Here is a 25,280-nt window from a genome sequence, read left to right on the forward strand (position 1 = left end):
GCCTCATCCAGGCCACGGGCAGGTGCCTGGAGCCACATGGGCATCCCTCCTGGACCTGTGTGTCCTGGCTGTTGAAGGGTGCTTAGGGCTACCTTGAGATGCTGGTGCCAGGAGGGAGAATCTGGTCCCAAGATATCTCAGGTTGGAGATTAGGGAGAATTACAGAGGGAGGGCATTTAACATAAGTTAATTCCCAGAATAAATGCTCAACACAGGGTATTGTTGATATCAGTATTTTATTGCTTGCAATCTGAGTGCTCACCTGGGAAATTCTAAAGATACAGAGGACTTGGAGGAAGCAGAGTAACTGAATTTAACTTAAAAGAACAAAAACATTGGAATTATGGCACTCCTGATACTTTCCCAAATCAACACTCTCAATGCCCCACCCTCATCTTCACCATAGTGGGGAGACTAGAGTGGTCAGGGATTTGCCTTAGGTGCACAGTGGGTTGTGAGTTCACTGCTGATTACATCTGACCCTTCTCTTTTTTCTGAAGTTCTTTCCGTTTAATCTTGCCAGTGATGGTTTTTGGCAAATCTGGGACAAACTCCACCTGGTTGAGGATAAAGCAAATCCACAGTGACTCAGTCCTGCTGCCATTTCCTACCAATTCTCCACTCTCCTCCTCTGTCCCTCTGCAGTCTCCCATGCAGGCTGATACCATGTGGTGGCCTTAATGGAGTCCCCAAGTATTTCAGGTTCTCCCTCTGACCCCTAGAAGGTGGATGTAGCCATGGGATTTGCTTTGACCCAGGAGATGTGAGTGGAAGTGAAGCATATAACCTTGAGGCAAAAGAGTTGGGAGCCATCAAGACTGACCACCCTCTCCTTCATCTCTTAGAGCAGCTGGCAGGTCCCACATGGAGGCTGCTCCTTTATTCTGGTGGCAGAATGAGGGGATGTGGAGGACAGGTCCCAGGAGAGCCATGGAGGACATGAGGCATGAGCAGAAAAAGAGGCTTCAGTGTTGTGAACCTTTGTTTGGGGCTGTTTGTTACCTACAGTGATACCTAGCCCGTCCTAGCAGGGAACTCTTCAAGGGCATCAAATCCCTTCCATCTGCCCTCACTCACCTTCCTTGGGTACTTGTATGGGGCTGTCACTGACTTGACATGATCCTGCAGTTCCTTGGTCAACTGATCCTTGTCATGAGACAGGAACTGTGGGGTCAGGACAATAAAGGCCTTCACCACCTGCAGAATGAAGGCATGGGCTCACAGTGAGTGCCAACCTACTCCATAGCTTAAAAAGTCAATGTTTATTGAATGAGTGGTAAAACAAGGTGACACTGAACCCTACAGTGGTTTTGGAAAAGGAGAGGACCAGGTGTAAATCCCTGTACTTCCAATTCCCACTCCATGCCTTGAAAAGTTATTTGACCTCTCCTGAACCTCAGTTTCCTTTTCTGTGAAATGGGGACAATAAAGGCTCCATTCTTCATTTGGTTTCTTTAAAGCTTCCAGGAGATAATACATATAAAACATCCAGCTAGTTTACATTTGTTACTCCTGTCATCAATATTTTCATCATTTTTACTGTTATTATATATGTAATTCTGAGCCAGAAACCCAATGGGCATTTCATAATTACTGACAATTTATTATTTTTATATTAGCAGTGTTATCCATATTTTATTGCACAAGGCCTCACATATAGAAGGTGATCAATAAAGACTTTTTTTTCTTTTTTGGAGATGGAGTTTCATTCTTGTCGCCCAGACTGGAGTGCAATGGTGCGATCTTGGCTCACTGCAACCTTGGCCTCCCAGGTTCAAGCGATTCTCCTGCCCCAGTCTCCCAAGTAGCTGGGACTACAGGTGCCCACCCCCGGTTCCGCCCACTAGCCCTCATCACGCCTGGCTAAGTTTTTGGTATTTTTAGTGGAGGTGGAGTTTCACCATGTTGGCCAGCCCGGTCTTGAACTTCTCACCTCAGGTGATCGGTCCGCCTCGGCCTCCCAAAATGTTGGGATTACAGGCATAAGCCACCGTGCCTGGCCTAATAATACTTTTCAATATACAAATGCATGTATGTTCTGGAGCCACATTGCTGAGATGCCATTCTGCCTCCACCCCTTACTAGCTGCATGATGTGGACAGGTTACTTAACCTCCTTCTGCTTCTCTTTCCTCATCTATAAAAAGCATAAGTGTTCTTAGATTACTACATTGTGTGAGAGTTAAGTGATTTGGTATATATAAGAGCTCATTAAATAGTATCTGGCATCCTTTTATTCAGAGCCACAGAGAGTCCACAGTGCCCCCTGGTGACCACACCATGTAAGTGCACATGCACACTGTGCCCTTCCACTAAGGCTGCACAGGTAAAGCCTGGATGTTTCCCCTGCACCTGCTTTCCTAGTGCGCACGCGCAGACATGATGATCTCTGTGTTCTCCTCACCTCTCCTCGAATCGGGTCTGGGCTGCTCACCACGGCTGACTCCGCCACCGCTGGGTGCTCCATCAAAGCGCTCTCAACCTCTGCGGGCCCAATGCGATACCTGGAGGATGAAGGGTTCTGAGGCAGATGCCAGGGCTGCGGTGAACCAAGTCCCCAGATCTCCTGCTTTGGAGTCGCAGCTTCCTTTGGCACAGAAGGTGGAGGTCATAGGAAGCCAGAGACGCCTGACTTGTCTGTGTTATGGGCCCAAAGTGTAAAGAGCTGGACATTATAGGCTGAGAAATACAAGACTCTGGTGCTCCCGGCTTCTTGCCTCACTGCCTGTATTGATGGAGGAGGGAGAATGTTTTGTCTCCTCTGGGCTTGGCCCAAGCAACTTCCCCTAACACGAAATCTCTTGGAAGCCTCAAACTTGGTCTTAAACATTCATGCAAATTCTGCATACTATTTCCCATTGCATCAGCAGGATTTTCGTCTTTTATTACATATATTTAAGGCTTACAACATGATGTTTTGATGTACATATACACAGTAACGTGATTAAAACACTCAAGCACACTAGCATATCCATCATCTCACACAATTGCCTTCGTTTTTTCTTTTGTGGTAAGAGCATTTAAAATCTACTCCCTGTGTAAATTTCCAGTACATCATGTTTTAGAAATTAAAAAAAAAAAAAAAATCCCATCCAGGCTGGGCGTGGTGGCTCACACCTGTAATTTTACCACTGTGGGAGGCTGAAACAGGAGGATCACTTGAGGTCAGGAGTTCGAGACCAGCCTGGCCAAGATGGTGAAACCCCATCTCTACTAAAAGTATAAAAATTAGCTAGACATGCTCGCTTGAAGCCAGGAGGCAGAGGTTGCAGTGAGCCAAGATCAGGCCACTGCACTCCAGCCTGGGTGACAGTGCGAGACTCTGTCTCGAAAAAAGAAAAGAAAAAAAAAAAATCCCATCAATTTCTCTAAAATATCCAAGAAAAACTGTTACTGTAGTGTAATGTGCCTTTTAAAAAATCATGTAGGGGTTAGGGACAGGGGCTCAGAGCCAGACTACCTCAGTTCAAATCTGGATTGCATCCTGTGCTATCTTTGAGTCTTTAGGCAAATTTTCTCGCTGGTCAGTGACCCACTTTCCTCATTAGTAAAACAGGGATAATAATCACATCTCCCATCCAGAGTTGAGAGGTGGGTTATATAAAGCATTAAGGACAGTGTTTTCACATAGTAAGTACTCTAGGTTAGCTAAATAGTTACAATGAATAATATATTTATACTAATAAATAATTTTATAATAATAGATTTATTAATCTATTCCTAATAGATTATGCTTATAGATTAATAGCAAATATATTCATAATAATAATAATGAACAATAACTAAAGGTTAGCTATTATTATTACTATGTTTGCCCTGTGACATTTGGTGCTGCACTAGAGGGGCACAAACATGAAATAGGCTCCCTGAACCTAGGAGACCAAGATAGTCTCCCTTCTCAATTCCATTCCCCATACCCCACTTTAAATTGCACAATGTCTTATTATGGCTCCTTGTCCAGACCCTCTTGAACTTCATTTTGCAATCAGGGCACCATAGACACGGCTCTATTCAGATTTAGGCTGGGGGTCCCATCACCAGTGCAAGAAAAAATGTCTAGGTAAGCAAGATTCCATGAGGCATGTGACAGCAACAACAGCCAGCCCAGCATCAGCCACACCTACCCAGAGGCATTAATGATGTCATCACTCCTCCCCAGGAAACAAATGTAGCCTTCTTCATCCATCATTCCTCTGTCTCCAGTGTTGAAGAAGTCCCCACATTCCACTTCAGCTGTCTTCTCTGGGTTACCCTGCAAAAAGAAGAGAGCTTCTTTGTTGAAGGCAGTGAATTTAGAGGTGATGAGTCACAACTTTGGGTTCCAATCTGGGTTTGAATTCTGTTTCTGTTTCTACTTGGTACCTGGGCAAGTTTTGCCATCTCTCTGAGTCTGTTTTCATTACATGTAGTGTATGATGCATGCCACTGCTCTATGAGTGGTTGTGATGAAACCGCTTTCAATGACAATGTTTAAAAATATCAATTCGACCTGGCATGGTGGCTCACGCCTGTAATCCCAAAACTCTGGGAGGCCGAGGTGGGTGGATCATGAGGTCAGGAGTTCAAAGCCAGTCTGGCTAACATAGTGAAACCCCATCTCTACTAAAAATACAAAAATCAGCCGGGTATGGTGGCGCGTGCCTGTAATCCCGGCTACTCAGGAGGCTGAGGCAGGAGAATCACTTGAACCTGGGAGGTGGAGGTTGCAGTAAGCCAAGATCGCACCACTGCAATCCAGCTTGGGCAACAGAGTGAGACTTCATCTCTCTCTCTCTCTCTCCATATATATATATTCATTTTGTGTGACACTACACTAGAATGACATTCCCATTATAGTGTGAACCTTGTTTACTGCTATAAGCTCAGCATTCACATAGAGTCTGGACAGATGAGAGGGGTCAATAAACATTTGCTGAGTGAATTTTCTTCCCTAAATACTATCTCATTTGATCCTCGCAGAAAGCCTATGCATCTAGTGTGTTTTTAAGTTAACTTTTCATTTTAAGATAAATGTGGACTGGCATGTAGTTACAAAAAATCATATGGATTGATGCTCGGTACTCGTCACTAGTTTTCTGCAGTGGTACCATCCTGCAAAACTATAGATGAGTATCTCAGGCAGAATACTGACCTTGATACAATCCACCAACCTTCAGATCTCCCATTTCACTTGTGTGTGTGTGTATTTAGTTTTATGCAGCTTTATCGCATATGTAGGACTGTGCCTTCCCCACCTCATCAGGAAGGTCTCTGATGTTGCTCTTTTAAAACCACACCCACCTCCCTCTCGTTCCCCCTTCCTCTCCTCTCCACATCCCTGACCCCTTGCTAACAACTAATTTGTTCTCCATTTTTATAATTTTGTTGTTTCAAGCATGTTATATAAATAGACTCATATAGTATATAACTGTATGGGACTGTTTTTTTTTCTCCTCAGCATAATTCCCTAGAGATTCATCCAAGTTGTGTGCACAGATGGTTTGATCCTTTTTATTGCTGAACAGTATTCCATGTTATGGATGTAGCTCAGTTTTTGTTTAATCATTTACCTGTTGAAAGGCATCTGGGTTGTCTTCAGGTTTTGACGATTTTGAGTAAAGCTGCTATGTACATTTACATACCTGTTTTTGTGTGAAGCTGGCACTTTTTTTGTAGCCCATTTTAAAGAAGAAAAAAACCTAGGCTTGAGGGAGGCACCTTTGCCTGCTCAAAGTCACTCAGCTGCTCACTGAGAGGGCTGATATTTGAATTTCATTCTTGCTTCATGACCGATTCACTTGATCCCTAAGCAATACCTCTTGTGGAACATGAAATGGTTTTAAGAGCTACCTGAAAAAAACATTTTATAAACATCAAATTACATCCCTTTTTGGATTCACTTCTGATTGTTCTGAGTATATCAAGTTGATTCTTACTTTAGTGCTGATATGCTTTGAACTCTCTGGAAGTCTCAAGAGGAAGCCATGCTTCAGGATCAGAGCTTTCAATGAGAATAGGATTTAGGTAGACTATGAGAAAATTGTTTTTTTTTTTAAGCCTATAGTTATGGTTATAATTGCCTTCTGTTTATGACAAGTAATACTATTTTCCACTTGTGATATAAGATCAATGTGAGTGCCTTTGTGGACTGAATTGAGAGGTACAAGGTGGCATCAACAACATATATGGGAGACAGAACCATACAGGAGTAGAGTTTTTTTTTTTATGCAATTGAAGTTAAGCAGGTGTTAATTCAAATTAGATTGTTACAACCTTAGGATGTTGTATGTAATATAGTAATCATAAAGAAAATATCTATAGAATATAAACAAAAGAAAATCAGAAGGGAAAAAAATGTGTCACTACAAAAAGGAAACTAAACGTAAAAGAAGGCAGTTATAAAAGAAATGAGGGCCAGAAAATATTAAGCCACACAGAAGACAAATAGCAAAATGGTAGAAGTCCTTCCTTATCAGTAGTTACTTTAAATGTAAGTGGAGTAAACTTTCCAATCCAAAGGAAGGAACTGGCTAAATGGATAATAAAACACGATCCAAATATACACTATCTACAAGAGACTCATTTTAGATTTACAGACATGAATTTCACTGGGTGCAGTGGCTCACAACTGTAATCTCAGCATTTTGGGAGGCTGAGGCAGGTGGATCACAAGGTCAGGAGATGGAGACCACCCTGGCCAACATGGTGAAACCCTGTCTCTGCTAAAAATACAAAAATTAGCTGGGCATGGTGGTGCCTGCCTGTAATCCCAGCTACTGGGGAGGCTGAGGCAGGAGAACCACTTGAACCAGAACCAGAGCTGGAGGTTGCAGTGAGCTGAGATCGCACCACTACACTCCAGCCTGGGAACAGAGGGAGACTCCATCAAAAAAAAAAAAAAAAAAAAAAGACCAAAATACGTTGAAAGTTAAAGGATGAAAAAAATATATTCCCTGTGAATAGTAACCAAAAGAGAGCTTGGTACGTTGTAGGTTGTTATACCAATATTCGACAGGAAATTTTTTTTTTTTTTTTTTTTTTAGTCAGAGTTTCACTCTTATTGACCAGGCTGGAGTGCAAAGGCACGATCTCAGATCACCGCAACCTCTGCCTCCAGTAGCTGGGATTACAGGCGCCTACAACCATGCCTGGCTAATTTTTTGTATTTTTAGTAGAGACAGGATTTCTCCATGTTGATCAAGCTGGTCTCGAACTCCTGACCTCAAGTGATCCACCTGCCTCGGCCTCCCAAAATGCTGGGATTACAGGCATGAGCCACCATGCCCAGCCAAAATAAAGTTTAAGTCAAAAACAATTGCAAAAGATAAAAAATGGTACTACATATTAATGGAAGGATCAGTTCACCAAGAAGATATGATAATCATAAACATATAGGCAATAAACTTCAGAGCCCCAAAATACATGAAGCAAACATTGACAGAATTTAAAGAAGAAGTGTCCAGTTCTACAGCAATAGCTGGAGAATGTAATATACCACTTTCAATAATGAGTAGAAAAACCAGACAGAAGATCAATAAGAGAATAGAGGACTTGAACAACACCATAAATTAATTGGACCTAGCAGACATATACAGGAAACTCCATCCAATGGCAGAACAACACACATTTTTCTCAAGTGCACATGGAACATTCTCAAGGATGGACCAGAAGATAAGTATTAACTAACTTTAAAAGACAGAAATTATACAAAGTATCTTATCAAGTCACATGAAAGGAATTAACAGAAGGAAAACTTTTAAAAAATCACAAATTTTTCCAATGTTTGAAAAATCAAACAACATACTCTTAACTAAAAAAGAAGACACCACAAGGAAATTTAGAAATTATCTTGAGACAAATGAAATAAAAAACACAACATATTAAAACTTATAGATTGTAGCAAACACAGTGCTAAGAAGGTAATTTACACACATACTGTCTTAGCCTATTCAGGCGGCTATAACAAAATGCCATACACTGGGTGGGTTATAAACAATAGATATTATCTCTTAGAGCTCTGGAGGCTGGGAATCCAAGATCAAGTCACCAACCAACTTGGTGTCCGGTGAGGGTTCATAGACAGCTGTCTTCTTGATGTGGCCTCACATGGAGAATGGGACTCTTCTGGAGAACCCTACCAGAGTTGCTTTTTAAAGAGCACTAATATCACTAATCATCAAGGAAATGCAAGTTAAAATCACAATGAGATATCACCTTACTCCTGCAAAAATTGCCATAGTTGAAAAATCAGAAAACAATAGATTTTGGCATGGTTGTGGGAACACTTTAACACTGCTGGTGGGAACGTAAATTAGTATAGCTGCTATGGAAAACAGTATAGAGATTCCTTCAAGAACTAAAGGGAGAACTACCATTCAATCCAGCAATCCCACTATTGGGTATCTACCCAAAGAAAAAGTCATTATATGAAAAAGACACATGCACATGCATGTTTATAGCACAATTTGCAATTGCAAAGATATGGAACCAACCAAAGTGCCCATCAACCAACGAGTGGCTACAGAAAATGTTGTATATATACAACATGGGATACTACTCAGCCATGAAAAGCAGTGAAATAATGTCTTTTGTGGCAACTTGGAAGGAACTGGAGGCCATTATTCTAAGTGAAGTAACTCAGGAATGGAAAACAAAATATCGTATGTTCTCACTTGTAAGTGGGAGCTAAACTATGAAGGCACAAAGGCAAAGAATGATATAATGGACTTTGGGGACTAGAGGGGAAGGTTGGCAGGGGGGTGAGGGATAAAAGACCACACTGTTCAGGTGATGGATGCACTAAAATTTCAGAAATCACCACTAAAGAACTTATCTATGTAGCCAACAACCACTTGTACCACCAAAACTACTAAAATAAAAAATAAAAAGGGAACTAACACCATTCATGAGGACTCCATGCTCGTGATATAATCATCTCCAAATATTACATTGGGGGTTAGGATTTCAACATATGAATTTGGGGGAGACACAAACATTCAGTCTTTAGCACACATGTTAAAAAAGAAGATCTCAAACCAAAAACCTTACACTTTAAGGAACCAGAACAAGGACAACAAACTAAACCCAAGCACAGCAGAAGCAGGAAATAAAGATTAGAGTTCGTATAAATAAAATGGCAAATAGAAAAACAACAAAGAAAACTTAATCAAAAGTTATTTCTTTTGAAGAGATGACAAGTCTTCAGCTAGATTGATTAATAAAAAAGTGAAGATTAAAATTACTAATGTTTTACAGAAATGAAAAGAATTATAAGAGAATACTATGAACAATTGTATGCTAAAAGGTTTGATAACCTAGATAAAATGGAAAAACTGCTGGAAACACACAATCTACCAAAAACATGAATCACAAAGAAATAGAACTCTGAATACATCTGTAACTCATAAGGAGGTAAAATTAGTAAACAAAACCCTCCAACAGAGAAAAGGCCTAGGCTAGATGGCTTCACTGATGAGTTCTGACAAGTATTTAAAGAAGAATTAAGACCAATCTTCTTCCAACTCTTTTAAAAAATTAAAGAAAAGGGAAAATTTTATAAGTAAATCTATGAGGCCAGCATTACCCCGACACCGAAGCCAGACAAACACTGCAAGAGAAGAAAACTACAGACCAATAACTCTTATGAATACTGATGCAAAAATTTCAGCAAAACACTAGCGAACCAAATCCAGAAACATATTAAAAGGATTATACATCATGACCAAGTGGGATTTATTCCTGTTTCAACATACAAAACTCAACAAATATAATAAACTACATTAATAGGATGAAAAGAAAATAACCACATGGTTTTCTCTCAATTGAGACAGAGAAAGCACTTGAGAAAACTCAATACCCTTTCATGGTAAAAACACTAAATAAACGAGGAAACTTCCTCAACATGATGAGGCCACATATAAAAAATCGGCAGCTAATATTATTCTCAATGGTGAAAATTGGAAAGATTTTCTAAGACCAAAAACACAAGGATGCCTGCTTTCACCACTTCTGTTCTACATAGTCCTGGAAGTTCTAGCCAAATCAATTAGGCAAGAAAGAGAAATAAGAGGCATCTGAATTGGAAAGATGAAGTAAAATTATCTCTGTATGCAGATGGCATGACCATATATAGAAAACCCTAAGAATTTTACACACTCAAAAAAAAGGTTAAAGCTAATAAATAAATTCAGTAAAGTTGTAAAAAACAGAATCCATACACACACAAAAACTCAACTGTGTTTCTGTGCACTAAAAATTAAAACTCCAAAAAGGAAACTAAGAAAGCAATTCTATTTACAGTAGCATCAAAAAGAATACAAGACAGTAGTGCTAGTAATAAATTTAATCAGGGAGGCAAAAGACTTGTACCCTGAAAACTACAAAACGTTGCTACAGAAAATTAAAGAACAGATAAGCAAATGAGAAGACATATGATACTCATTTATTGGAGACTTAATATTAAGATGACAATACTGCCTAAAGCTATCTACAGATTCAACACAATTCCTATCAAAATCCCAATGGCTTTTTTGTTGTTGTTGCAGAACTAGAAATACCTATCCTAAAATGCGTAGAGAATCTCAAAGGACCCCAGACAGTCAAAACAATCTTTAAAAAGGTGAATAAAGGCCAGGCGTGGTGACTCACATCTATAATTCCAGCACTTTGGGAAGCCTAAGGCAGGTGAATTGCTGGAGGCCAGGAGTTCAAGACCAGCCTGGGCAATATGGAGAAACCTGTCTCTACTAAAAATACAAAATTAGCCAGTCTCATAATCTGGTCTCAAAAAAATAAGTAAATAAAAAATTTTAAAAAAGGATAATAAAGTTGGAAAACTCACACTGATCTCAAAACTTACTACAAAACTACAGTAATAAAAACTGTGTGGTATTGGCATAAAGATAGACAGACCATTGCAATAGAATAGAGAGTCCTGAAAGAAACTCTCCCATATATCGTCAATTGATTTAAGTATACGTGCCAAAACCAGTCCATGGAGAAAAGTCAGTCGTCAACAAACAGTGTTGGGAAACTTCAATGTCCACTTGCAAAATAATGAAGTTACCTTACAACACATACAAAAGTTAACTCAAAATGGATAAAACATTTTCTAGTGGGAATGTAAAATGGTGGAGCCATTGTGAAAGTGATTTGGTAATTTTTTTCAGAAAGTTCAGCATAGAATTACCATGGAACCCAGCAATTCCACATCTAGGTCTATACTCCCAAGAAATGGAAGAAGGAACTTGAACAGATACTTAAACAATAGCGTTCATAGCAGCAATACTCTCAATAAGCAAAATATGGAAATAACCAAAATGCCCATTAGGAGACGACTGGGTACACAAAATGTATTGTATACATACAGTGGACTTTTATTCAGACTTATAGGGGAATGATATTTTGTTACATGCTAAGACATAGATGAAACTTGAAAACGTTATTGCTAAGTGAAATAAGCCAGACGCAAAAGGGTAAATGATGTATAATTTCATTTATATGAGGAACCTAAAATAGGCAAATTCATATATTTTAAAAAGTAGGTTAGAGGTTATCACATACTGGAGACTGGGGCAGTGAGATGCTGTTAATTGAGCAGAATTTCTGTTTAGGATGGTAAACATTTTCTGAAGATGGGTAATCGTGATGGCTGTACAACACTGTGACTTTATTTGATACTACTGAATTGTACACTCAAAAATGGTGAAAAGAGTAATTTTATGTTATATTTTACGTAAATAAAATATAAAGTAAAAAATAAAGTATCTGTTCAAGTTCCTGCTTCCACTTCTTGGGAGTATATAGCCTTAGAAGTAGAATTGCTGGGTCTCATGGTAATTCTGTAATACTTTTATATAAATAACAAGGGATAAAAACCCAAAGAAGTCTCAATGGAGGAAGCCTAACATTTCATGGACATGTAGGTGTGGGTATATGTTAGGACACTTTTGGAAAATAAAATATGTCATGCTCAATCAAAAAAAAAATTAGCTGGGTGCAATAGCTCATGCTTGTAATCCCAGAACTTTGGGAGGCTGAGGCAGGGGGTTTACTTGTGCCCAGGAGTTTGAAACTAGTCTGGGCAACATAGTGAGACCTTATCTCTACAAAAAATTAAAAAATTAACTGGACGTGGTGGTACCTGCCCGTGGTCCCAGCTAATTGGGAGGCTGAGCTGGGAATATCACTTGAGTTCAGGAGGTCCAGGCTACAGTGAACTTTAATCACGCTCCTGCACTCCAGCTTGGGCGACAGAGCAAGACCTTGTTTTTTTCTTTTTTCTCTAAATATTGCTTTGGATTATCCCCATTTCAGCTCAACCATAATCTCTGGTTGGATCCAAGTACTACTATTTTTAAAAAATCTCCTGAAATGATAGTAATATGCAGATACATATCTGTGGTTCTCAAAGTTGCCTGGACATTGTATAACATATGTTACCCCATGTTTAATTTTTCTCTCTTTCTTTCTTTCTTTTCTTTCTTTCTTTCTTTGTCTCTCTTTCTTTCTTTCTTTTTTTATGGTGTCTAGCTCTGTCGCTCAGGCTGGAGTGCAGTGGTGCAATCTTGACTCACTGCAACCTCTGCCTCCCCGGTTCAAGTGATTCTCCTGCCTTAGCCTCCCAACTAGCTGGAAGTACAGGTGCGTGCCACCATGCCTAGCTAATCTTCTGTATTTTTAGTAGAGATGGGTTTTCACTGTGTCACCTAGGCTGGGCTCGAACTCCTGACCTTGTGATCCACCCACCTAGGCCTCCCAAAGTGCTGGGATTACAAGTGTGAGCCACCCCGCCTGGCCTAATTTTTCTTTTATCCAACCTTAAATTGTGCTGCTGAGAATTAAGGCTAATTAAGGCCTGTATGTTCCCCTCTGGTCAAAGTATCACAAAGAAACCATCGCTGCCTTGAAACCACAGTGTGAGGATGGCAGTGACACCAGGACAGCTGCCAGTGAAGTGTCTTTGGAGAAAGGAGATGAAGTCTGAAATCAATTTCAGGGTCTGGTCATCCTTCCATGGCCAATATTGGAAGCTAAGATTTTCCTCTTTGTGGCCATTCCTATCCTGGGAGGGCCATTGCTTATTTGATCAGGACTTTCAGCCGGTTTCCTTATAATCCATCTCAGTTTTCTATAATCTCTGGGTTACTAATTTTTTTAAATCCTAAACCTACTATGTATTTGATGTGCAGAGGAAGTGCGATGCTTTTTATCTACAGCTTTTCTCTCTGTAAAATTGAATAATAGAGTTCCCTGGAGGCTCAGCGAGGATAAGTGATTTGTTTACACCATGTTGTTGGTAAGTGAGATGATATTATTTGAATCCAGTCAAAGCCTATATTCTTGACTACAGTAGATCATTGGAACGCAAGTCCGATGGTTCTGAAGCCAGTCTTCATTCTACCCCGTCAGCCCAAAAGTCCCAGGTGGGTTGCGACAGGAAAGGATGGGGAAGTGCACTGTGAGCTTCGAGTTGAATGAAAACTCATTCATTTCATTGAGTTGGAGCAAATAAAAGAAGACTTGAAGAAGCCTCACAATGCAGAGCTCCCTGTCGGGATCCTTGGGATCATGATGGTGGCAGATGGGGGGTCATTACCTCATAGCACATGAAGAGGGTTACAGGCCTGGCAGGTTTGATTCTGATGCCAATGTTTCCTTCTGTGTTGGGTGGCAGGATGCTGCCCTTGTCATCAATGACCTGTAGCAAGAGGCCTGTGAATCGTACCCTGCAGGAGACCCCAGCCCTTCTGTCCCACCCAAGCACTGTCTGGCTTACGCATGGAACACCAGTGTGGATAAAATAATGGAAGAAACATCAGAAAATGGAATAAAACTGTCAAAAGCCTTTAAAATAAGCAAATGTGAAACTCAAGCCAAGGGTCTATGTTTCATGGGTTAGTAGATGTCACCAATGTGTCTTCAAGTTGGAAAACACTGATCAAGAAAAATGAAACGCACCAGTTGCTAGAGAGGGCTGCCAGTGCAGCTTCTAGGTATTCTTTCCTACCCACTGTGTGTGATGCCCTAGCTGCTAGGGTGAGTGGTGTTCCTGCCTACAATAATGCAGTTATCAACTGAGACCTCCATAGGAAACTGAAGGGAAAAATGAGAAGACAGGAGGAAGGATGACTGGGGCAGAGAAGTGTGGCTGGTGTTGTCACCTGGTGTCAAATTGTCCAACCCCCACTGAGGCCTAACTGCTCCCTGCCAATGCCCTTAGGACCAGACCTGGACGTCGTAGGGTGGACTGGCCTTCCCCAGGAAACCCGGCTTGATCTTCATTTCCCGGAGGGTGGCACAAATTATTCCCTGTTCACAAAAGAAAGAAGATTGGTGTTGATCAGAGAGGTCAGGCTGATCACAAAGCAGCCAGAATCATACACAGCATCCCCTGCTCAGAGATGTAGTATTCTGCTCAATGGATGCTGCACAAAGAGCCCTTGTAGGGAAGCTGGAAGGCCTAGGTCTAGGCTCAAGGTGTTGACCCAACTCTATTCCACAGTCATTTTCTGCAACCAGTGTGGTCTGGCTCTGTACTAAGTGCAGAGTCTACAGAATCCAATGGGGAAGCAAAGAAAGAGGAAACAGGGTATTCTCCTGGCTGTGGGCATGTAATGTGGGGCATGCCCACCATTGAACAGGCATGTGTCAGTTTGCTATGGGAAGGCCACTAGTCTATGTAACAAACATTTACGTGGGGCTGTGAAGTAGTGATAGGGATTCTGCCACAACTTCTTGACTGATCCTGATGCCAACTTTTCCTTCTGTGCTGGGTGGCAGGATGTTGCCTTTGTCGTCAGTGACCTGTAGGAAGAGGCCTGTTAATCTCACCCTGCAGGATGCCTCAGTGTGTGTGGAGGTTGTCTGGATTGCTTGTGCTGTTCTCTCTGTTAGCACTGCCCTATCTTCATCTGTCTTCCTGATGAACTTGATTCCTCCTTTATTGTTCTCACAAATATATTTATTTCTATAGCTGCATGCTTTACATTCAGACCAATGAGGGTTTGAATCTTGACTCCACCACACACTAACTGCATGCCAATTAATCCCTCTTGATCTCCTCTTGATCTCCTCCATCAAAGGGCAATAATGATAACACTTACCTCCCAGAGTGCTTGTAAGCATATGGAAAATTCTGCATAATACAAGGCACACACCATGTGTTCAATGAATGATGACTACTGGCTATTACTCAAGCTCCAAGAGGAGTCAAGGGAAAGATTCTCTTTCTGAAGCATTTCTCCCATACTTCCATTGCAGCCCACAGGGCATTATAATTATTTTTGCTTGTCTGTTTCCTTCAGTAGATAATGAGCATCCCAAGAATAGAGATTGCCCTATTCATCCCTGAGCTTCCAACATCTGGAATAATACCCATCAAAAATAGCAAGGACCACAGCAGCTGCAATGTGAGCATATACTACAGGTTAGACACCAGCCAGAGCATTATATACTTCTTTTTATATACCTTATCACAATCTGTTAAGATTGGCACTATAATCTCCATTTAAAGGTGGGGGAGCTGAGGTGAGAAAGCATACATAGTATCCTGATGGTCTTAAAGCTATAATTGGCAGAGCTGAGACTTGGACCCAGGTCTGTGCTCCTGGGATAGGAAGATCTTTGCCCACTGCCATATCACTGCTCACACTGTAGGCATGTGAAAAACGTTGCACACATGAGTGAACAGATGTGAAAGTGTTTTGACAAATTAAGCACCATCTAGTGCTGCAAATATTGGAGTCATGGATGTAGTGTGTTGTCCTGGCCCACCATCCTCCTTGTCCAAATATGACCCGTGAGCCATTCAAACATAGGCCCAAAGTGTCACCATTTTTCGGGTCTGGAAGCAGACAAATTAACTGAATTGCTATTATACTTTTTTGCAAAATAATGTCAGTTGAGTATGTGAGTTGGCACCAAAATAATAATTTTGCACAGGGCCTGGGATAGCAGTCATCCTCTATGTGCTAGAGGGATAATGGAGGCAGAGGGGAAAGTGGCTCTGTCCAACATTGGAAATGGATTGCAAATGTGTTGGAAGAGATGCTCACCCACGCTGTAACTGATGAGGTTCTTGAACTTCCAGACACGCATAATACTCTAAATGTCCCACCCACCTGGCAGCTCAGTGATACTCTGGAATGCCACTGTTTGTGTGTATATGTGTTTGGTATATACAGAAAGTATCTGCTCCCTTATCCACCCTGCTAGTATTCCACAGTTAAACCTGTGAGTTGTCCTCCTAAACACCAAGCAATGAACTTTTGGAGCCAGCTTCCACTTGCCTTTGCAGCCCTAGGGAGGGTTAGTGGAGCTGACAGTACTTGCTGGAGGAGGTGGTCTCCATGTTGCTGGAGAGAGTCTCCTATCCCACCCACCTTCTGGGGCTCCTCTGAGCTGATGACCACAGGGACAGTGTTAGTTAAAACAGCCTTAGACCCCTTTTTAAGGTTTTGTCCAAGAGTTTTCAGCACATTGGTCCCGTGGTAAGATGATGAGTTGTACATTTTCTTTCTGCAGATAGATTTGGGACAAATTAGCCTAGAACTCTAGAGCCTCCGGTTGGCATCAAACAGTGCTGTGCATGCGATGGGGCTGTGTCCCGCACATGTGGCATAATTCAGCACATCTGCTGTGCTCAGTCGCTGAGCATATCATGACTATCTAGAAGGGACCTGTCCACTTTGAAAGGAAAACGAATCCCAGGACCCCAAAATCACTAAGCCAAAGGGAAAACTCAAGTTGGGAACTGCATCAGTTGAAACTGCCTCCCATTTTATTCCTAAATAAGAGCTAAAAAGATAAAAAACAAAACAAAACCACATGCCTCCCCTGCAATTTTCCCACTAAGAAATTCCTTGTGGGCCCCAAAGATCATTACTGTAAAACAGTTCTGTTAAATTTCACCCTGACATTGATAGCTCATCTTCACAGGTATCGGACAAAGAACAGAACTCAAAATCATCCCTCTGCTCTCCTGAGACAAATGCATACCCAATTGCTTTCTCTGACTTATGTTTATCTTATGTAAAAATGCAGATTCACTGATCTAGGTGAATGCACAAGTGACTCTTCCTCTACCCTTCTCTCACATGTAAACAGCTGATCAAAGACTCCCAAGAATGCAACCATTTGCCTCATATCTACCCACACCTTTAAAAAATTTCTTCTTTTTCCTCCAATATCTGCCCTTTCTCCTTTAAATATTGAAGCCCTCAAAATCATCTTTGGAGAAAGGCACAAACCTGTTTCCCAGGCGCATGTCCTTAACCTTAGCAAAATAAACTTTTAAATTAATTGAGACCTGTCTCAGATACTTCCTGGTTTGCACCACCTACCGTTTCTGACTGCCCATAGACGTTGTAGAGCAGAAGGCCTGTCCGTCTTTTCCACTCCTCCTGATCCTTGGGCCACAGGACCTCCCCACCAGTACAGCAGTGCTCCAGGGCAGGGAACCTGATACTTAGAGGAAGACAAGGTGCCAGGCATTGGTGAGCCACCCCAGCTCTGTGCATTCAGAGCTCTTAGGTCTGTCACTCAGATCATTCATCCTTCTAGTTCCTCACTTTCTTATTTGCCTTTTGGTCATTTTACAGATGACCATCGCCAAATGGACGTCACTCACTTCCTGCAGTCCCTGTGAACTATTCTGGCAGCGGGGGGTTGGGTGGTGGTGAGGCTATTGTGTTCAATTTGGAATGTTTGGATTAAATTTGAATATTAATGTAACAAGAGGGAGAACTGTGTGTTTATCAGAACTCATCTTGGGGAAGCATTCTGTATAGCTAAGAAGGACATTTTTATAATCATAATGGGGTAAAGGATGAGATCTTAAGGACATGCTAGGGTGATAATAGAACCATATATTCTTTTATGGAGACTACACTGTGCTAACTAAAGGGCTTTTGTATTTCTGAATGGGGAATGCATGTTAGGGGTTGGAAATGAATTGCTCAGGACATCAGAGCAGATTGAGCTGAGTGTAGGGAAAGAGACAGAGAGAAGTGTTACAGAGAACAGCCCTGACAGAAGAAATTTCAGAAAAAAAGAGAAAAGGCTGATGTGAACAGAAAAAATTAAAATATTTTACCCCAAAATATATTTCTTTGACATATTTTGAAATGGCTGCCACTTGGCTAGCAAATAGAGGTGCCCTTGCAAAGCCATCTTTTATGGGGGAAAATGTACATCTGTAGAGAATATCTATTAATGCAGCAATGCCCTGCCCTCTTTCTGTTGGGAAAAAGCTGAGTGTTGGGAAGAAAGCAGAGGCAGGACTTGCATGTCTGACATAATGTCCTCTGGAATGTGTCTAGACTTGCTGGCTCCTTGCTTCTAGCCTTCCTAGGCTCCTAGATTGATTGTATTCCCATTATCTCAAGTAGCAGAGCATATTCCTTATAAATTCTAAACCATCACAACTGTAGATCATGCACCTGCCCTTTGACTTCCACATTCTTACCACCTGTTTCTTTGTTGGATTACCACTAAATAGCATGGGCTCCCAGGGCTTGGGGCCTTCACAGCCTCCACAGTCACAGTGGCCCCCTGGTCCCACTTTACTTCTCAAACTGTCTTTTTCTCAGTCCTTTGACACTGTCGGACTTCGTTGCCCCCACAACCTGGTGTTGGGACTGATCACCCCAACATTCCTGGCTGCCCAACATGGGGCAATGAAGACCCTGGTGAAGAAATGCTAGAGCACGTGAAATAGGAGGACGCATCATCAAAGGACACCCAAGGACGTCTAAAAGAAACTCGGCAGGAAAGCTGAGGGCTCAGAAGAACCAGTGTAACAATGGGACAAAGTGAAAGCAGACATTCTGCTTATTTAAATTTCTCAAGGCATTTATTACAAAGAGGGGGAGTGAAAGTCAGTACTCAGAATTTGTTATCACTCTTTAGTGCAGTAAAGCAGTTTTGCCCATGGTTCCCAGAACGAGGGACTATGGAGTTGGATGAATGGGAGAGAATTGGCAGAGATTTTTAAAAAATATATAAAGATGGAGCAAAAATTCCAGTCTTGGTTTAGTCATTGTGGGTGCTAATAAAAGCAGTTCTTGAATCATTTCAAACAGATGATAAGGCAGATTCAGATGAGGAAGAGGAGGACAAGTGTAAAAAACTAACCTCAGATTCTGAATGTGAGGAACAGGAAATGGAGGAAATTAAAGAAAAGAAAGGGAAACTGAAAAAAGTATGTTTTACTAGCCCATCGGCTCCACCTGCTGAATTAAGTGAAGGGCCACCTCCTCTCTCCCCTCTTAATGGGTGAGAAGATGAAGTAGCTACAAAACGTACTGCTCCTGTAGTTGCAACATTAAAACCTGGAGACATTGGTGGTGCTATACAAAATTCTATTCAAAAGGCTAGAGCCAAGGGAGACCTTGAAGCATGGCAATTTCCTATAACTATAATCCAGCAGGGAGGACAGAATATAGCTAATTGGACCACCTTTCCTTTTAAGATTTCTCCTCTCCAATTTCTACCCAGCTTAACCCCACTGCAATACAATCTCCAAGCCTTGGATCCTTGTCCAGGGCCTTAGAACTGATAACCCAGTTCTTTAACAACTGGAACTGGGTCTATGACAACATAACAGATCAGGATGAAAATGAATTGAGTAAGTTAAAGGGAGGCACATATTCCTATAGTGGAAATGGGGGCAACGAGTGAACATCCTTCCACTGTATTTCCAAAATCCACCTACAAAGGAGAGAAAGAGAAAGAGATATATGAGTAATTAAAGAAAAAGCAGTGTACCCTATTCCTTTAAAACCAGGATAAATTTAAGACCTATAATTGATAATTGAAGGTCTTCTCTGTGACCCTATAACACTCCAATACTACCTTGTTGTCAGTGTAAACAAGGGTGTAGTCCAAAAGCACATGACTTTGAGAGTTCTGCTCATGGCCCCAGGGTCAACCAACCTGTTGTTGGAACCCTGGAGCTGAATAGCTTTCCTCTCTGTCGACACTCAGAAGTACAGGAAAAGTGGAAGCTGGTTCCAGGCAAACCAACGTTCCCAACTCCGAAGAGTTGGGGGTTGTTAGAGAGCCCTTTCCCAGAAAGCCTGACACCTGTGTCTTTAGTCCGGCAGCCATGCCAGTTGCTTTTAACTGGCTGGCAGGTGCCTGATATTTAGCCCCCAAATTCTAAAGAAATATAGGACAGAATAGCAAGTAAAAGGGGTTCAATGGTGCTCACCACTTGGCGATAGGTGAGCACCTATCGTAGTATCGTAGTCACCAAAACGTGTCTGGAATTTATTCCTTCCAGTGGGTTCTTGGTCTTGCTGACTTCAAGAATGAAGCTGTGGACCCTTGCAGTGAGTGTTACAGCTCTTAAAGATGGTGTGTCTGGAGTTTGTTCCTTCAGATGTTCAGATGTGTCCAGAGTTTCTTCCTTCCAGTGGGTTTGTGGTCTTGAGGACTTCAGGAGTGAAGCTGCAGACCTTTGCAGTGAGTGTTACAGCTCTTAAAGGTGGCGCATCTGGAGTTGTTTGTTCCTCCTGGTGGGTTCATGGTCTCACTGACTTCAGGAATGAAGCCACAGACCCTCGTGGTGAGTGTTACAGCTCATAAAGGTAGTGTGGACCCAAAGAGTGAGCAGCAGTAAGATTTACTGTGAAGAGCGAAAGCCCAAAGCTTCCACAGCATGGAAGGGGACCTGAGTGGGTTGCCTGGCTGGCTCCGGTAGCTTTTATTCCCTTATTTGGCCCTGCCCACATCCTGCTGATTGGTCCATTTTACAGAGCACTGATTTGTCCATTTTATAGAGTGCTGATTGGTGCATTTACAATCCTTTAGCTAGACACAGAGCACTAATTGGTGCATTTACAATCCTTTAGACACAAAATCCTTTAGACACAAAAGTTCTCCAAGTCCCCACCCAACCCAGAAGTCCAGCTGGGTTCACCTCTCAAGACCATTGACAACCAGTAGCCTTCCTATCAAAAATCCTAACCCAGTAACCCATGGATGGCCCAACTGCATTCAGTCTGTAGCGGCAAATGCTTTCCTAGCAGAAGAAAGTAGACAAATAACTTTCTTTTAGAAGAAACCTCATTGTGAGCACACCTCACCAGTTCAGAGCTATCCTAAGAAAAAAAAGCAAAAATGTAGCTTACTAACTCAAAAATCTTAAAGTTTGGGGCTATTCTGTGAGGAAAAGGTGATTTAACATTAACCACTGAAAATTCCCTTAACCCAGCAGATTTCCTAACGAGGGAATTAAATCTTAATTACCATACAGAGGGCCGACCAGACCTAGCAGAAACTCCATTCAGGACAGGACAATAGATGGCTCCTCCCATGTGATTGAGGAAACACACACACACACACACACACAAAATACAATAGGTATTCAGTAATTGATAGGGAAACTCTTGTAGAAGCAGAGTTAGAAAAATTGCCTAATAATTGGTCTGCTCAAACATGCAAGCTGTTTGCACTCCACCAAGCCTTAAAGTACAGAACCAGGAAGGAACCATCTATACCAATTCTAAGTTAATTCAGACTAAACAAGGTCTTATAGACAGCAAAGGATAATTGAAATTCCAAACTTACAAGGGTTTAAACAGAAGTAAAGTTTGCTAAAAGTTAACGGTGTAACATGTATTATCCTAACTTCTAGTCTTGTGGCCTTAGACAGTTTAGTCCACAGACATAAAGGAAGTTCACTTTGGAAAAGTGGTTATCTTAAAAAAAAAAAAAAAAAAAAAAAAACTCTATCTCAATCCTGACTCAAAAGGTTACCTGCATCCTCTCTGAAATGAATTTGCATAAGGACGGTTGTTTATGGGAGTGCATCTTGATGGGGTAGCTGGGTTGTTATGAAATACTCAGGAACCTAGCCCAGCTCTAGAACTCACCTCTGAGTGCAAAGGCAATGTTGGGCATGCTGGTAAAGGACCACTAGAATTCAGCAGCCTGGACCCCTTTCTTTGTTGTCAAGAAAGGCAGGAAAACAGGTGCAGGACTGCTACATCGGTGAGCATAACTAATCTGATAAGCAGAGGTCCATGGGTGGTTATGCATCTTGGAAAGGAGTAAGTATTATGACCACAGAGGATGCTCTAGGACTAATGCTCATCAGAAAATGACTAGGGGTGCTGTCATCCCTATGTTCTTTATTCAGATGGGAAACTTTCCCACAAGGCAAAAACACCCCTAAGATGTATTCTGGAGAATTCGGGCCAGTCAGAGTGTATGTACCTTTTTCCCTCTCAGACTTGAAACAAATTAAAATAGACCTAGGTAAATTATCAGATAACCCTGATGGTTATATTGATGTTTTACAAGGGTTAGGACAATCCTTTGATCTGACATGGAGAGATATAATGTTACTGCTAGATGAGACACTAACTCCAAATGAGAGAAGTGCCTCCATAACTGCAGCCTGAGAGTTTGATGATCTCTGGTATCTCAGTCAGGTCAATGATAGGATGACAACAGAGGAAAGAGAAAAATTCCCCACAGGCCAGCAGGCAGTTCCCAGTGTAGACCCTCACTGGTACGCAGAATCAGAACATGGAGATTGGTGCCACAGACATTTGCTAACTTGCGTGCTGGAAGGACTAAGGAAAACTAGGAAGAAGCCTATGAAATATTCAATGATGTCCACTATAATACAGGGAAAGGAAGAAAATCCTACTGCCTTTCTGGAGAGACTAAGGGAGGCACTGAGGAGGCATACCTCTCTGTCACCTGACTCTATTAAAGGCCAACTAATCTTAAAGTATAAGTTTATCACTCAGTCAGCTGCAGACATTAGAAAAAACTTCAAAAGTCTGCCTTAGGCCCAGAGCAAAACTTAGAAACCCTATTGAACTTGGCAACCTTGGTTTTTTATAATAGCGATCAGGAGCAGGTGGAATGGGACAAACGGGATTAAAAGAAAAAAGAAAAGGCCACCACTTTAGTCATGGCCTTCAGGCAAGTGGACTTTGGAGGCTCTGAAAAAGGGAAAGACTGGGCAAATCGAATGCCTAATAGGGCTTCTTTCCAGTGCGGTGTACAAGGACACTTTAGGAAAGATTGTCTGACTAGAAATAAACTGCCCCCTTGTCCATGCCCCTTATGTCAAGGCAATCACTGGAAGGCCCACTGCTCTAGAGGACGAAGGTCCTCTGAGTCAGAAGCCACTGACCAGATGATCCAGCAGCAGGACTGAGGGTGCCTGGGGCAAGCGCCAGCCCATGCCATCACCCTCCCCAGGTATGCTTGACCACTGAGGGCCAGGAGGTTAACTGTTTCCTGGACACTGGCGCGGCCTTCTCAGTCTTACCCTCCTGTCCCAGACAACTGTCCTCCAGATCTGTCACTATCCAAGGAGTCCTAGGACAGGAAGTCACTAGATACTTCTCCCAGCCCCTAAGTTGTGACTGGGGAACTTTACTCTTTTCACATGCTTTTCTAATTATACCTGAAGGCCCCACTCCTTTGTTAGGGAGAGACATCCTAGCAAAAGCAGGTGCCATTATACACTAGAATTAGGAAAAGGAAAAAGGGTAAATATATATACGTATATAGGTACGCTTACCTAGTCCTCTATGCCCACACAGCAATATGGAGTGAAAGGGAATTCCTAACTTCCGAGGGAACACCTATCAAACATCAGGGAGCAATTAGGCCCCCAAATTCTCCTTACCTCTGAATCTACTTCCTCCGATCCCTGCCTAAAGATAATTTTATGGGGAAGAGAATTTGCTTGTGTCTCTCCAGGTGACAATCGGGTGCCTGTGTGGGTGCCCACCAAACATCTGAAGATCTATCATAAGCCACAGCATCTAGTGGACCCACCTGTACAGTGCAAATTGAAGGTTTGAAAAGCCTCGATTTGCTTTGCCTGTGCCTTCTGTTACAAGGGGCCTGTTTCTCATTATCAGTGGCCTCCCGGCTACAGCCACAAAAGTTTTTGCTTCTGTTTCAGTAGATTTACTAACATGGAGGTGAGGGTATGCTTGTGTTTTTGCAGTAGATGAATGAACCATGTGGATGCCCTCAAGATGTGTGCGACCATGGAATGGGAGACTGGAGGGACCCATGGATTCCAACCATGGACCGGGTTCCCCCAGTACAAGCCATGAGCCAGTTGAATCTGAATGTGAAGAAGGAACGAAGACCGACCAGAGTCACGGATGTTTAATGGACCAATGCTTTCTGACTCAGTTCCTTTCTACCCTGAATACAAGAGACCCTAATAGTTAGGCAGGAATATCATAACCTCTATTCAGCATGAAGTTACAGAAGATGGACCTTCATCCTTCTGCAACCCCTAGGATTAAGGGTCCTCTTGTAATAAGGGAAAGGGGAGATATGTGGGAAGCATTCAAACCAGAGTAACTCCAGTTTGAATAAGGGCTAAGAAAAATGAAGCTGGATCACCAACTGGCAATTAAAGGCTGCACAGCCTATAATTGCCTTGCTCAATTAAAAGAGGTCACCTTTTATGCTAGTAATAATGATAGTAATAATTATACCTTCTCTTTTACAAAAAAGAGAAAGGGGGCATGTTGGGAAAAAGCTGAGTGTTGAGAAGAAAGCTGAGGCAAGGCTTGCATGTCCGACATAATGTCCTCTGGAATGTGTCTAGACTTGCTGACTCCTTGCTTCTAGCCTTCCTAGGCTCCTAGATTGATTGTATTCCCATTATCTCAAGTAGCAGAACATGTTCCTTATAAATGCTAAACCATTACAGCTGTAGATCATGTGCCTGCCCTTTTGACCTCCTCATTCTCACCACCTGTTTCTTAGTTGGATTACCAATAAATAGCATGGGCTTCCTGAGCTCAGGGCCTTTGCATCCTCCACAGTCGCGATGGCCCCCCTGGTCCCATTTGACTTCTCAAACTGTCTTTTTCTCAATCCTTTGACTCCGCCAGACTTCATTGCCCCCACCACCTGGTGTTGGGTCTGATAACCCCAACATTTCTATGCCTTTCTCACATCCAGGAGAGACTGAGAATCTGATACCTTTAAAAGTCTGAAAAGAAACATTTACCATCTATTCTCTCTGAAGGAGTCTTCATGTATCTAACAAGGCCAGCTTTGCTAGCTAATGTTCTTCTTTTCTCTCTCTCTTACTCTTTCTTGCCACTCAACTTGATTTACCAATATAACCTGTTTCTGGCCATGCTCTCAGTCTGCATTCTTTTCTGTAGCCTCAGGATGGTACTGTAAACCAAAAATGAAATTTTAAGCACCCCAGCCAACTGAATGGACCCCTCCTCTCAGTCAATGGCATTCTAAAGTTAACCTGAGACGGGAGGTCAGGCCATGACAGAATTGGGTGAT

The 25,280-nt window shown here is 42.0% G+C and overlaps 1 protein-coding gene across 3 annotated transcripts in view; it reads right to left on the reverse strand.

Moving 5' to 3' along the window:
- Positions 1–221: 221 nt before the first annotated feature.
- ACSM1 (acyl-CoA synthetase medium chain family member 1) overlaps positions 222–25,280 on the reverse strand; it is a 59,121-nt gene continuing 34,062 nt past the window's right edge. For 2 of the 3 annotated variants that reach the window (XM_025371503.1, XM_025371502.1), the window contains 7 exons: positions 17,321–17,444; positions 14,208–14,288; positions 13,576–13,677; positions 4,124–4,251; positions 2,404–2,503; positions 1,078–1,197; positions 222–557 (listed from right to left, as the gene is read on the reverse strand). In XM_025371503.1, coding sequence (XP_025227288.1) covers positions 471–557; positions 1,078–1,197; positions 2,404–2,503; positions 4,124–4,251; positions 13,576–13,677; positions 14,208–14,288; positions 17,321–17,444 — 742 coding nt within the window. In that variant the 3' untranslated portion in view covers positions 222–470. The remainder of the gene's footprint in view (positions 558–1,077; positions 1,198–2,403; positions 2,504–4,123; positions 4,252–13,575; positions 13,678–14,207; positions 14,289–17,320; positions 17,445–25,280) is intronic. The other variant, XM_025371504.1, reaches the window with a different exon arrangement.

This window comes from Theropithecus gelada, chromosome 20, assembly GCF_003255815.1.
Source record: "Theropithecus gelada isolate Dixy chromosome 20, Tgel_1.0, whole genome shotgun sequence".
Taxonomy (NCBI): Eukaryota; Metazoa; Chordata; class Mammalia; order Primates; family Cercopithecidae; genus Theropithecus; species Theropithecus gelada.